Source organism: Molossus molossus, unplaced genomic scaffold, assembly GCF_014108415.1.
Source record: "Molossus molossus isolate mMolMol1 unplaced genomic scaffold, mMolMol1.p scaffold_m16_p_13, whole genome shotgun sequence".
Taxonomy (NCBI): domain Eukaryota; kingdom Metazoa; phylum Chordata; class Mammalia; order Chiroptera; family Molossidae; genus Molossus; species Molossus molossus.
In genome coordinates, this window is record NW_023425348.1 from 66809580 (window position 1) to 66822634 (window position 13055).

Sequence of the window (13055 nt, forward strand, 5' to 3'; positions counted from 1 at the left end):
GGGCAAGTGTCCTGAATGGGAGTGAAACCAGCCACCTCTTGGCGCGTGGGATGATGCTCAACCAATTGAGCCACACCAGCCAGGACATTCTGATTTCTTGGTCTTATGATCTTCCTGACAAGGGAAATGTTAACATCTTTTTTATTTTTACTTTTTTCTTTACAATGCAATGTAGATACATTATAAATATTTTGAAAAACAATGAAGTGGGGAGCGTATGCCAGGAGAAAGCTCCATGCTATCCAATCACCTTTAGCACTTTGAGCATTTATATCAATTTTAAAACTAAGTTTAATCCTATTTGAAACATAGTTTTGACTATAATCAATGACATATTGATACTATATGCAATTTCAAAAGCTGGGTTTGTGTGTCTCTACAATGCCAGGTTGTCCTCTTTAGAAGTAGTCAACTGGTGATATGCAGGTCTTGATGCCAAACTAGGTTTACTTTCTTGCATTTTTACTTTAAAAAGGTACTTGACAAAGATAAAGGGAAAATCCATAGGGAACACATATATTTTAGACTTTACACAATGATGTAGAACTTGAAGATTTTTGTTTGTTATTTTTATTACCTCATTAAGTTCTAATTAGTCTTTGAAGCAACTGTACTATGTCTAATTATTATAGACATGATCCAATTCCTAACAATTAGTTCAATTTTCAAATCTTTCAAGATAGATGTTGATCTTCCTTCTGTGGAAAAGCATTCAGTAGCTGTTTTATCTGTAGTAAAATACTATACACAAAAATTAAATAATAGAGCTCTGGTTCCATCATAAATGAAATATTCTTTTCAAGATAAGATTGATGAGAGGGATTATTTTTATTTTATTTTATTCACTATCTTTAATCTTTCTCCCACTAGGTATCTGGTATGGAATTCTTGAAGGAATTGGTATATTGGCTGTGATCACCAATGCGTTCGTAATTGCTATTACATCTGATTACATCCCGCGTTTTGTCTACGAATACAAATATGGCCCCTGTGCAAGTCATTTTGAATATGGTGAAAAGTAAGGTTGAAATTTATACTTTCTTCTGATATAGTTTATGTTTGCAATTAAATTGGAACTTATTGGGAGGTTTTGTTCTGTGACCATTAAGCACAATATTTTTTAACTTAAAATTTATTTATTGTATGAAATCAAGCAGGATAAAAAGAACAACTGTTTTGCAGCTAATAATTTTTCAGTCTCCTTATTTTTGTCTTGTAAATGTATCTCTGACATCAGTGTATCTTTTTTTTTTTTTTTTTAATCCTCACCCAAGGCATTTTTCCATGTTTTGTTCAGATAGAGTGGGGGGGGGGGGCGGCATTGATGTGAAAGGGACACATCGAGTGGCTGCCACCCACATGACCAACCAGGGCCGGGGACAAACCAACCTAGGTATGCACCCTCAGCGGGAACCAGACCTGCGTCTCTCTGGACCTCAGGCCGACACTCTAACCGCTGAGCCAAACTGGCCAGGGCTCAACGTATCTTTTTAATGTTATAATGTATTTAGAGATCTAATTTAGAACTGGAAGAGATATCAGAAATCATTCAGTGCAATGTTTTGACTTTGTAGATGGGGAAATTGAGGCCCACACTAGTTAATGAAATTGAAGAAGGAAATAAAGCTAATTGGTGGGGACATACAGAATCTGAACAAAATGTCAGCTATACACCATAGATTTTTCTAAAGGAATTTACAGTGAGCTGTGCCGTGCCTTATAGGGTGATTAGCAGCAGCCTTGGCCCTAACCCAGTAGATACCAATAGCAACCTCCCTACTCCCCATGTTGTGACAACCAAAAATGTCTCCAGACTTTGCCAGATGCCCCCTGGGGGACAAAATCACCCAATTTAGAGCCAGGTGCTTCCAGGGCCATCGCTTGTTCAGATCTTTCCTCCTTGGATGCAGATATCAGGGAAGAATTCAGGAGAGACTGGACTTAGGGAACAGAGAGAAATTGGAGTTTTAGCAGGAGATTAGCCTTAGGTGTAGAAGTCTTGATAGGAGACAAGGTAGTAATAGGAGAAACTCTTTCTCCTTCTTCCTTCCAGTGTGGTTTGGGGAATGTCTCTTATCTAGATGCAGGACATGTGCCCCAACAGGCTGAACCCTGGTTTAGGGTGAAATCAATCCTTAGATCTGCTGATGAACTGATGTTTTCTCAGAATCCTGAAATGTCTTTCTGAGCATAAACATTTCAATTTTTCAAAGAGAGGTAATAAAGGCATGGGATTTTATTTTATATTTCAGAGTCGTTTCAAGGGATTTTAACCTGAATTTAAATTCCCTAGTTTCAAGTTCTAACTTCACCTTTTACTCAAAGGTATATCATTAACCTGGACCTATGATTATTAAATGATGTCTGAAGTAACATTTTATGTACTGTGAAACACTATATGAATATAAAGTGGCTTTAGTATTTATAGTGAAACTCCCCCATTTTTTTTTTAATTCAAAATGCTGCAGAAGCAGATTTTAAGGGTTTAAAATATGTAAACCTGTTTAACAGCTCACTTCCTTAGAAGCATTATTTGCTGGTGTCTTTACTGCCACCTAGAGGCAAAAGAGAATAAGATTGCTTGGGTTCTTACAGGAGCTGCCTTTCAGGTAGATAGCACCTGATCCTTTCTCCATATGAACTGTGACTGGAGATGTAGAATAATTTTAAGAGATGTGAGGAGCTTATATGAATTTATGAATCTCTAAATCACATAATGTTTCTCTTTTCTCCCAGTTGTTTAAAGGGATATGTCAACAATAGCCTATCCTTCTTTGATCTGAGTGAGCTTGGATTGGGAAAATCTGGTTATTGCAGGTACTGACTTATAAATCATAGTTATTCTTTTCTTCTTGCTTTCACCATTTCATCTCTTCCCTCTACATGTTGATGAGCTCATTTAAACTGTCATTTTGGAGTTTTGATAAATCAAGAACATTTGGACTCCCCACACTTTGATCTCTATTCTTCAAACTGTTTTTGTGCTTGTGGATTTTAGATACCGAGACTACAGAGGGCCCCCTTGGAGTTCCAAACCCTACGAGTTCACCTTACAATACTGGCATATTCTTGCTGCTCGACTGGCCTTCATTATTGTGTTCGAGGTGAGTCACAAACTGATAAAATAACTGTAGGTAAATGCTTCTCCAACTGATATATTATTTGCCTTTTTGAAGTAGGACTTGAATATGTCCCAGGAAAAGGTTCATATACAATAAAACCACTATAACAAGTGCAACACAGCATGAGTTGAATAATGTAAGAAGGGAGGTTAGTGGGTGTTTGTACCAGAAAACTAGGATAAAATAAGCTACTCACAGTTGAACTGAAAACTTTTTCAGCCTCCTAGCAGCCAATTACATTATCTGATAAAATAGTTCATATCTATTCATCAGGTGATGGACAAACTTATTTTCTGAACAATCAACTCTACTTACAGTCGATCATATGCATTTGTATAAGGGACATTGCATAATTCATTAAGTTCTGCCTGAGAACACTTTTTTTTATTTAAGTGTGTATATTTTGATTATCAGAGCCATGCAATAATATTTAAGTGTAGTCCCATGAAGAAATTTTGGAGAAGCTACAGAATTATTGCATTTTTTAGTATAAAACCAGCAAGTAGCTTGATCTAGTAAAGAGCTTAGCACTGGAATATATTATCTATTCTCTAAGGTACCATTAAGGGCTACGGACAAGCTTTAAATGCATTGGTTTCCTTTGGCCAAAATTACGCAGAGAAAAGGATAGCAAGGAAAGAAACTCCTGACGTGCTTTTCTATGGGAAAGTATGATCTGCTTGCTGTGATCCAGCGTGTAAGGCAGTTCCTTGGGACACAGGTAGCAAGCTCAGTTAAAAGCATCTTGAATTCTTCCTTCCAACATAGAGAGACTATGTCATAAAATCCTTTAGGTAAATGGTTTATTTTCTATAGATCATGATAACTCTATCAGTATCAGATTTTTTTTTTCTTTTCTGAGAAACTGAAAGATCTATGCTTCTTCATAGGAAAAGAAGAAGGATGCAGTCATAGTAATAGGAGGTAATATTTTAGTGGTGCTTATACTCATTTAGTTCTCATACCAGTGGTCAAGAGATACTGTGATCAGCACCATTTTAGAGGTGACGCACAGAGACCTAGGTGGTCTGCATCAGGTAACAGCTGCGTCAGAGTAGGGTTCAGACATAGGCAGTCTCACTCAGCATCTGTACCGTCAACCACAGGCATAGTACCTTCTGATTTTTGTTTCTGATTTTTGTATATAATACTTTTGTCGGTCTATTTTTAAACATATTTTTATCATAGAATAATTGTGTAATGGACATACAAATTTTAAAACAGTTGTAATGATGTAGAATTTAGTAGAGTAGAAGTTCTGAAAAATGCACGTGCTGGAGGTTGAGTCTAATCCCGATATCACAGGCAAGCTGTGTTCTGTCTGATCTGTGGGCTGTGTATTCCCATCCGTCGGAAGGGTTTTTACTGGATGTGATCTTTCCCGTCTGTGTACGACATCTGTGTCATAATACTATTGCATAGTGTATAAGGACACTATGGATAAGAATTTAAGACTGTGTTTAAACGGTGATATCAACATGTGGCAATGAAAAGAGGAAACAATTCTCTTTTTCCTTCTAATACCGATGTGATATAAGGCAGTAGTATTCCCAATATAATTTTTGAAAATATTAACATTCTAGATGACACACACTGAGTTCTGATGCTTGATTATAAGATAAATACAATACTGTTCATGACTGTGGTTTTATAATTGGCATTTTAGAATCTTTGAAACATGTACTTTTCCTTCTTAAATTTGTAGCACCTTGTTTTTGGGATCAAGTCATTCATCGCGTACCTGATTCCAGATGTACCAAAGAATCTTTATGACCGAATACGACGGGAGAAGTACTTAGTCCAAGAAATGATGTATGAGGCTGAGCTAGAGCATTTGCAACAACAGCGGAGAAAAAGTGGTCATCCTGTTCACCATGAATGGCCTTAGCCGATACCTGTTGCCCAGTAGGGGCAACAGCATTAGGGAGAATGATAGCAATTCACAGTTTGGTGGCATCTAGGAGAAAAGCATTCCTGGCAAACCATATGTATAATATGCATCACAGCCATCTCTTGGATTCAGAATATCCAAGCTTCTAGGGAAAAGGAAAAGATGACTCATGACGTTAAAAAAATAGTAAGGTTGACACTGCAGGAAGCCAGGGTCTAATTCTCAGAAGAAGCCTCAGGGAGTTGTGTGTGTGTGGAGACCTCCACCTTCCATCAACGGAAGCATAACAGGAAGGGTGATGGTGAGGTTTCTAGAGGTAGATCTAGATGTTCACAAGCCAGGTATGACTTAAAGGATTGTGTTCTTTACTCACACACTAATCTGACTTTGGAACCTTAGGTTGACTTGGGATATTCCTAAGAAATGACTGAAATCAGTTATTGCCTTTGCTGCCCGAAATCCATGTCCCTTCAGCTTACAGGTTCATAAGAATTTCCCTTGTCTTTTGCTGAGATTATGGATCTGTGCCACTGGGGATCTATGCTGCTCTACATTGACTATGCAGTTAAGGAGTTGCACGGCAACTTTAGTTGTCAAACCAAAAATCTGAGATTCTGAAAAGAATTTGACCATTCATTGAAATAACACTCTATTCAAATTTGTTGTATCACTGGCAGAACCAGTTGCACTGGATTTTTTTTGTTTGTTTGTTTGTTAATCCTCACCAAGGATATTTTTTCACTGATTTTTAGATAGAGTGGAAGGGAGGGAGGGAGAGAGAGAGAAACATCAATGTAAGAGAGGTACATCGATTGGTTGCCTCCTGCACAACCCCAACCAGGACCAAGGATTAAACCTGTAACCCAGGTACATGCCCTTGACCAGGAATCAAACCTGTGACCCTTTGGGCCTCAGGCCGATGCTCCAACTGCTGAGCCAAACTGGCCAGAGTGTGGAAATTTTTTTTTTTTTAACTAAATGCCAATCGAGCCACATACTTATAAAATATGGGTGTTTATTCTCATATCATTTAGAACACTACTAACCCATATTTTACCATAGAAGATTGTTTTATAGTATATTTAATTTTTCCCTTGCTAGTTTATTACATCAACTCTCACAGAATAATTTAAAATGCTGTAAATATTTTGGTTTTCCCTTACCTTTGCACCTTGACCATATGTAATGCAAGTTACAGTTTATGCAGTTCTAAGACCAATTACACCGTACACCGTTGTGACTTGTTTATTCAGGAAAACAGAAGCCAGATGCTTCGCAACTCTATGCTTTTCCAACAATGTGCACTATTGCTCATGAGCTAATGAAAACAATGCATGAATGTAAATTTGTTATTTGTAAAAATAGCACACACAGTTTTGAGTTTTACTTTCTTTTTGTTACTGATGGGAGTTTTCTGTTACTATTTCTTCGATAGGTTGATTTGGTTTATTATTGAAAACTCTCTAGGAACAAAAGCAAATTAATTGTGAAAGAATTTTGGAGTTGCTATGTCATGTCAACCCTGTGTCTGTGAGTGTGACTTCACAGATGGATGAGGTGGGAAGGAGGGGACATGGAGCCACAGAACCTCTGGTGAAGGCATACGCTGTGGGGACAGGATGAGAAGAAAGAGAAGAGTTGAGTCAAGGAAATGTAAGGTAGAATTCAAAACACTTTTCCTTGCAAACAGTCAAAGCTAACCTCAGTTTTCCACCCCTGGGAATGAGTTGAAGAATAACACATACTCATTGATACATAGAAATGATTGTTATGATTATTATTTGTCCAATTAATTTTTGTCCAATAAAACGAAGCATAGATATTTCCAAAATGTATACAAACCAAATTAAACATAATGGAAACAAAGCTACCTTGTATATGTGCTAGGTTTTCACTAGTAAGAAAGTTATAAAGCTTCTCTTACTACAAAACGAGTTTTATAATTCTAATACTGAAAACATTTTTTGACTTTTCCTTCTTTCCTTCCAGGGAAAAGCTGATAGATGATAGTCATTGATTGGCTGGTTGGTTTTAACAAAAATATTCATTTCCATGCTTGTCTTCTGAAGGACCCCGGATTCTAAACGCCCCATCAAGCTCTTGCCACAGGGGACTCCTCCGTTCAGATTCCCCACATGTCCCGTTTCGGCTGTGTGGCTATCACAGCACTAGCTCCAGTACACAGAGGAGTTTTAAACTCCTTCATTTATATATCATCTGTATTTCCTCTTCTTTCTGAGTTAAATAGATACACAAGCCTGTTGAAGGCATAAATGTCATTCGGGTCCATAACCTGACGTTTATGTCTTTTTCAGATTAGGGACACATACAAAGACATTTGTCTTGTGGTAGAGCAAAGACAGACAGCCGTGCCCTTGAGAATTCTTCTCTTTCAGAGTCATTTTTATATAACCACCATAAAGGTCTTAAATCATGTTGATTGCCTACAAAGGAAAATATGGAAGTAAAAGGTATATTTAATGAAAGATTTATAGTACATTGATTTAGCAAATGCCTTCTCTGATCTTTTCAAAAACGAGGGAAAATTAGAGAAACAATGAAAAAAGTACCTGAAATTTTCCTCCTATGAAACAATGCAGTTCGAATCTCGCTATGCCTTCACCACGGTTAGCAAAATGGAGAGCCCTGCCCAGTACATTAGTTTTAGCTCACTCTGCTTTAGTTGAGAGAAATGTTTTATACCATGGTTTTCATATGAATACAGATTATTTCTCAAAGATTTCTATAGCACACACTCTTCTCAGGAATTCCGTGTCACGTGAATGCTGCTTATATATTTTCGTATTCGAAAGTGTTGTCTTTTCAAGCAAATTATTACATATGTGCATGTGGTCAGGTTGTTCAGAGCTCAGTACGGTGTGTGGGAAACTGCTCGAGACTGCAGCACAGTTGTCTGCCATCGGCTCGGTCTGTGCATGTACTTTCAGACAACACGCTGCGGGGTGACTGCATGAGGCACACCTACCAAGTGCTGCACTTCTTCCAAAACGACGCCTAGCACAATCTGTTGCGAAGTGGAATGAAAAGGAACCTTTTTCACTCAATAAATTATCGTGTGATATTTTTTCCTATAATGTGCATGTTAAATTTAATCCTGTTGATTTTTTAGTATTAAGTTGGGGTTTGTTGAGTGTGTATGGGGAGAGGAGGTCGCTCATCCCTTAGCTCTGCACTGCAGTAGCTTTCTGTTCTTCTAAGCCTTTTATTCCACTTTTAAAAACCTCTGACTGTTTGTCTTCCAGTAAATTCATTGTCGTCATCAAGACATTTGCACATGAAAGTGCAGTGGAGTATCATATGGATCCTAAGAATGCTTTGTGTTAGGAACAGATGAGAGAGGGATCTTGCTTAAAAAGATATTTTTTAAAAAATACATTTGTACTGGTTTTTAAGGGAGAGAGAGATAGAAACGTTGATGTGAGAGAGAAATAACGATTGGCTGCCTCCTGCAGTTGGAGGTTGGAGCCAGAAAGCCAGGCATGTGTCCTGACCAGGACGTGAACCGGGACCTCTCAGTCCATGGGAAGATGCTCAATCCACTGAACCACACCGGCCGGGCATTGCTTAGTTCTTATGAGGCTTATAATGCTTCCTTTTCACACTTGTGTTGGTTATACAAATGATCTTCGAAATCTCTTTAGGACAGGCATTTTAGCACAGAGATAGTTCATGCGGAGGAAGGAGGGCATAAGGCACCACAGCCAACTGTCAACAGCAGGCTAACAGATTGAGCATTTCTTTCTTTACTCGATCAAAACTGAAAATCCAGGTTGCCTGAACTGATGAGCTACTTAATTGATGTGGTCAAATTGATTAGTCTGTCAATTTGGGGCAGATAGACATAGGTCCAAGATGTGGTGTGGTGTGTGTATGTGCGTGTGTGTATGTGTGTGTGCACACTCACACATTGCTAGGCATATCTTTTGGTGTGTAAAGCCAGTGAACACTTATTCTCTGCAGGATATGTCCATTTCAGGTCTACTGTAATCACCAGGTATTTCCACTTCATTTCCTCCCAAATCAGAGCATTGTAACAGGCTTTGGAAATAGCTGTCAGTTGTATCCAGGAAATTTGTCAACATCTTCTCTTATTTTTTATATTCTCAGTAGCTCAGAAAAGAATCTCTGGAATGGCCTGAGAAATCCAGATTCTGATGGAAGGGTGAGCATTTCCTTACAGTCATTTCTATTCAAAATGAAAAGTACCAACAATATATAGTCCAAAGGAATGTTGATTGGGCTTTTCACTTGAATGGTTGACCATCCTAGGTTCCTGCTGGCTAGGACTTATGTGTTTGTAATGGTGATAAGTTACCACCTATTGAACTTGCCATCTGAGTTCCTCTGGAAAACCACCCCCATGACCACATCTGATGGTTTTCTTTCTAGAGAACACAAGTATTAAAGCCTGGGCATCCTAGCCACATCTACACTAAGGCAGCGTTTTCAGGGGAGTAAAATGAAATGGGCAAGTGGGTAGAGAAGAGACTCCTGTTCGGGACCAGGTCCAATTTGTTGTACCATCAAAATCTACTCTCAGGAAAAATAAGCGTATACATCCAGTCCTGCTGCTTTGAGACTGTACCAGCCAGTGTGTGCCCCCGTACAGGTCCGCCTCAGACAGCCTCTTGTTGCAGGTACAGCTGGCCCAGAGGGGGCGTCTTGAGTACTAGATAGTCAGCTATGTGGATGCTGCTGTACACCCTCCCAAGGAAGAAAGGTGGTGAGACTTTCAGCATACACTTATATTGACATCTTAAGAATATTTATTTCCATCACCATTCTCATTCTCTCTGTGGGAAAGGCTGTGTCTCTGCTCTTTGTTTTCCAAAAAGCAAAATTTTCCTAAATTACAATAGTTGAAAAATAAAACTTAATGAGATCTATTTAAATAATCTACACGGAAACAATTGGCATGTGGATGGCTAGCCCCATGTGGTATTCAAGCTGCCTCGGTAATTATTTTGTCAATGTTCATGCCACTCACTAACAATTAGTATGAGCAGATTTTTTCCCACTGATTTTAACACAGAGTACTCTTGATTTGTTTTTTTTAAAAGATTTGTTTTTCCTAAGGGAGAAGATAGGATTTGAATCGTCAGAAAAATCTGATGGCAGAGATAACTGTAGAAGCAGTGTTTTGGGGATGGTGGAGGGGACATAGGACTTTCCTACCAGAGAAAAAGTATTGACTTGTAGATTCTATTTTGGTATCTCCTGTGCACACACCCTGTCTTCTTTCTGACTGCAAAACAACTGTGACTTTCATCTTTTAACATTCAAAAGGAATAGATTTTTCTTCATTCTTCATTCATTATCTATGTTAAGATTTACGAGGCTAAATATAGTAAGTTTAGATTTTAGTGAAAACTCCAGCTAAAGAATAAATGCCTCAAGTTTTAATGTTAAAGATGAAAATGCACTTAAAAATATAAGCAATGTTTTGTTTTTTTTTTCTAGGGTGTGTGGCTGTTGCCCCCTATATTGTACTTTTCAATAGAAGAGAGAGAGTAGAGTCCTGTATTTGAAGAAGGGATATGGGGAAGGCCAGAGGAGACGGTGGATTTCTCGATTATTCTCAATAGGAGAAACTATATTGCAACCATATATTTAGCAGGATGGTTATAAATATTGAATATTTCTTTCTATAAATAGATAAAAATATATAGATATTGATAAATAGATATAATATTGTTTATCATTACACATTTCTTCCACTCTCATAAGAAATTTGAGAGCCAATTTAAGGGAGCTTTGTTCTGTTGAAATAAACTGAATCAGTTTTAAGCTGGTGTCTTCGGGTCAGCGTTCTTGAAAATAGTAAACAATAAAGGTATATAAACCTTAATAACATCGATTCCAAATTAGTCCATTGCCTGATTGCTCAATTCTCTCCACATTCTGCCTGACTGTATTTCGCTGTTACAAATAAGCAATTTATTAATTGCTCATATATTTTTTTACATGGCAGTTACATTAGACCTTAAATCAATACACTACATGTAATTATTCTTAGCTTTTTAATGTGTTAAAGCAGATTCTGTAATTGAGAATTAGCTGAATGTTCTGAACAGCTGTGTACACATTTGATTTAACATTTAAAAACCAAAACAAAACAGATGTATTGCTGTTTCTGGAAATTCCTGAGGACAAGAAGGTCAAGGTAACCTATCAAGTCATAAAATTGTCTTGATGGTAACTTCTGTTCATATGTGTATGTGTGCACACTCTTGTCCTAAGCTCTGGAGAGCCCTCCCATATGGTAGGCACTAGTCAAAACACTAGAAAGAGAAAGAATCCATGCTATATAACATGTCCAACCTTATGTTGACATGTTTACTTGGTCACTTGGTAGACCTGCCTTGATCTATTAAGTTAATATAGAATATTTTAGGGTAGATAACTATATTGCATCCTATTCCTAATGCTTAGAGAATATTCACACTGATCATTTGAATGCACTTTAATCTGAACTTACTTTTAAAAGAAATTAAAATAATTTTTAGTTTAATTATATATCTGTGCTCATTCTATAGATATTTTTCCTAAAATTGACTACTTGTATAAATATAGCATTAAATTTAGCAGTATTCTTGCTCTCTATGAAAAAGCTACATAAAATTTTGGAAATATAAAAATATCTTTAAAATCCTATTGATATGCAGAAATATCATTATCAACTAACATTTTCTACCATAGGGCAGGGTTATTTTTGTAATTTGTCATAAGAGTCTAATGAGAGCCACTGATACACTGCCACGCCCCCAGTAAGGACCGTGTTGTGATTAAGTAGCCACATGTTTATAAGCTTAACTCTGTCTTCTCAAGATAGCTGATATTTCAAACACCAAAAAAATGAAGTATTAAAAAGTGGGCCTATGCCCTGGCCGGTTTGGCTCAGCGGTTAGAGCGTCCGCCTGCGGTCCGGAGAGACCCGGGTTCGGTTCCCGCTAGGGGCACGTACCTCGGTTGCAGTTTGTCCCCGGCCCTGGTTGGTCGTGCGGGTGGCAGCCACTCGATGTGTCCCTTCACGTCGATGTTTCTCTCTCTCTCTCCCTTCCTCTCTCTCCCTCCCACTCTATCTGTACAAAAAATGGAAAAATGTCCTCGAGTGAGGATAAAAAAAAAAAAAAAAAAAAAAGTGGGCCTATGTTTGTTGTTCACACAGGCGTTTGCAAATCTAGATTGATTTGGTCAGGAGACTGGAATGAAGGAGAAAATAATAGCATTGACTCCAATAATTAGAAATAATGAAAATCATTAGGTGATTCACTATCAGTTGTGAGTTACACTTGATTAATTTAAAATTTTCTATCATTTTAATAGATGTCACTGGTAATATCAATTAAAAGTTAAGTTATTTGAAAATAGATTATACTTCAAGGTTAGTCGTGCTGGATGGAAGAGGTTGACTCTACAGTAAACCTGACTGCGTTGCAGTGGTGAGACAGCACTAAGACTTCTAAATAAGTATAACATATATAGAGAAAGCTAAAATTTCTGGAATGTTTTAAAACAATCGATTTCTTAGATTATTTTCTGTTTATCAATCTGATCTTTGTAATACTGTTTAAGAATGGAATACCATAAAACATTTTAGTAATAATCTCTTTGAAATACTATTTGCAAGCCCTTTGTCATTTTTTTTCCTCTTTAGAAATGGTCTAACCTCATAAAGTTGCAAAATAATAAAATGTATATTCAAGAAGAATTATTTAAATTGAACCGAGGGGAAAGCCCTCCCCCTTTCACTGTTATTGAGAGACTCACGGTTGCTTTTCACTGTGCTCTGGGTCATGAACTTGGGTGAAGATGCTGTCTCCTTATCAAAGAAAGCCACAAATTTGACCCATCCCCGTGGCTTGGATTGAAGTTGACACTAGACAGATCGTAGGCTGCACCCGCGGCCTTTCCACACTCCGAGCTGACGTTTCTAGCAGTGAGGTGGGTGTGCGCTGGGACCAACGAGCCAGGTCTACTGACTCGGCCCTTCCTGGCTCCCTTTTGCTTTGCCTCATCAC

The 13055-nt window shown here is 37.8% G+C and overlaps 1 protein-coding gene across 1 annotated transcript in view; it reads left to right on the forward strand.

Moving 5' to 3' along the window:
* Positions 1-5700, forward strand: part of ANO3 (anoctamin 3) — a 108602-nt gene extending 102902 nt beyond the window's left edge. The window contains exons 20-23 of the mRNA XM_036259058.1: positions 871-1018; positions 2737-2817; positions 2999-3104; positions 4828-5700. Coding sequence (XP_036114951.1) covers positions 871-1018; positions 2737-2817; positions 2999-3104; positions 4828-5010 — 518 coding nt within the window. The 3' untranslated portion in view covers positions 5011-5700. The remainder of the gene's footprint in view (positions 1-870; positions 1019-2736; positions 2818-2998; positions 3105-4827) is intronic.
* The last annotated feature ends 7355 nt before the right edge of the window (positions 5701-13055 follow it).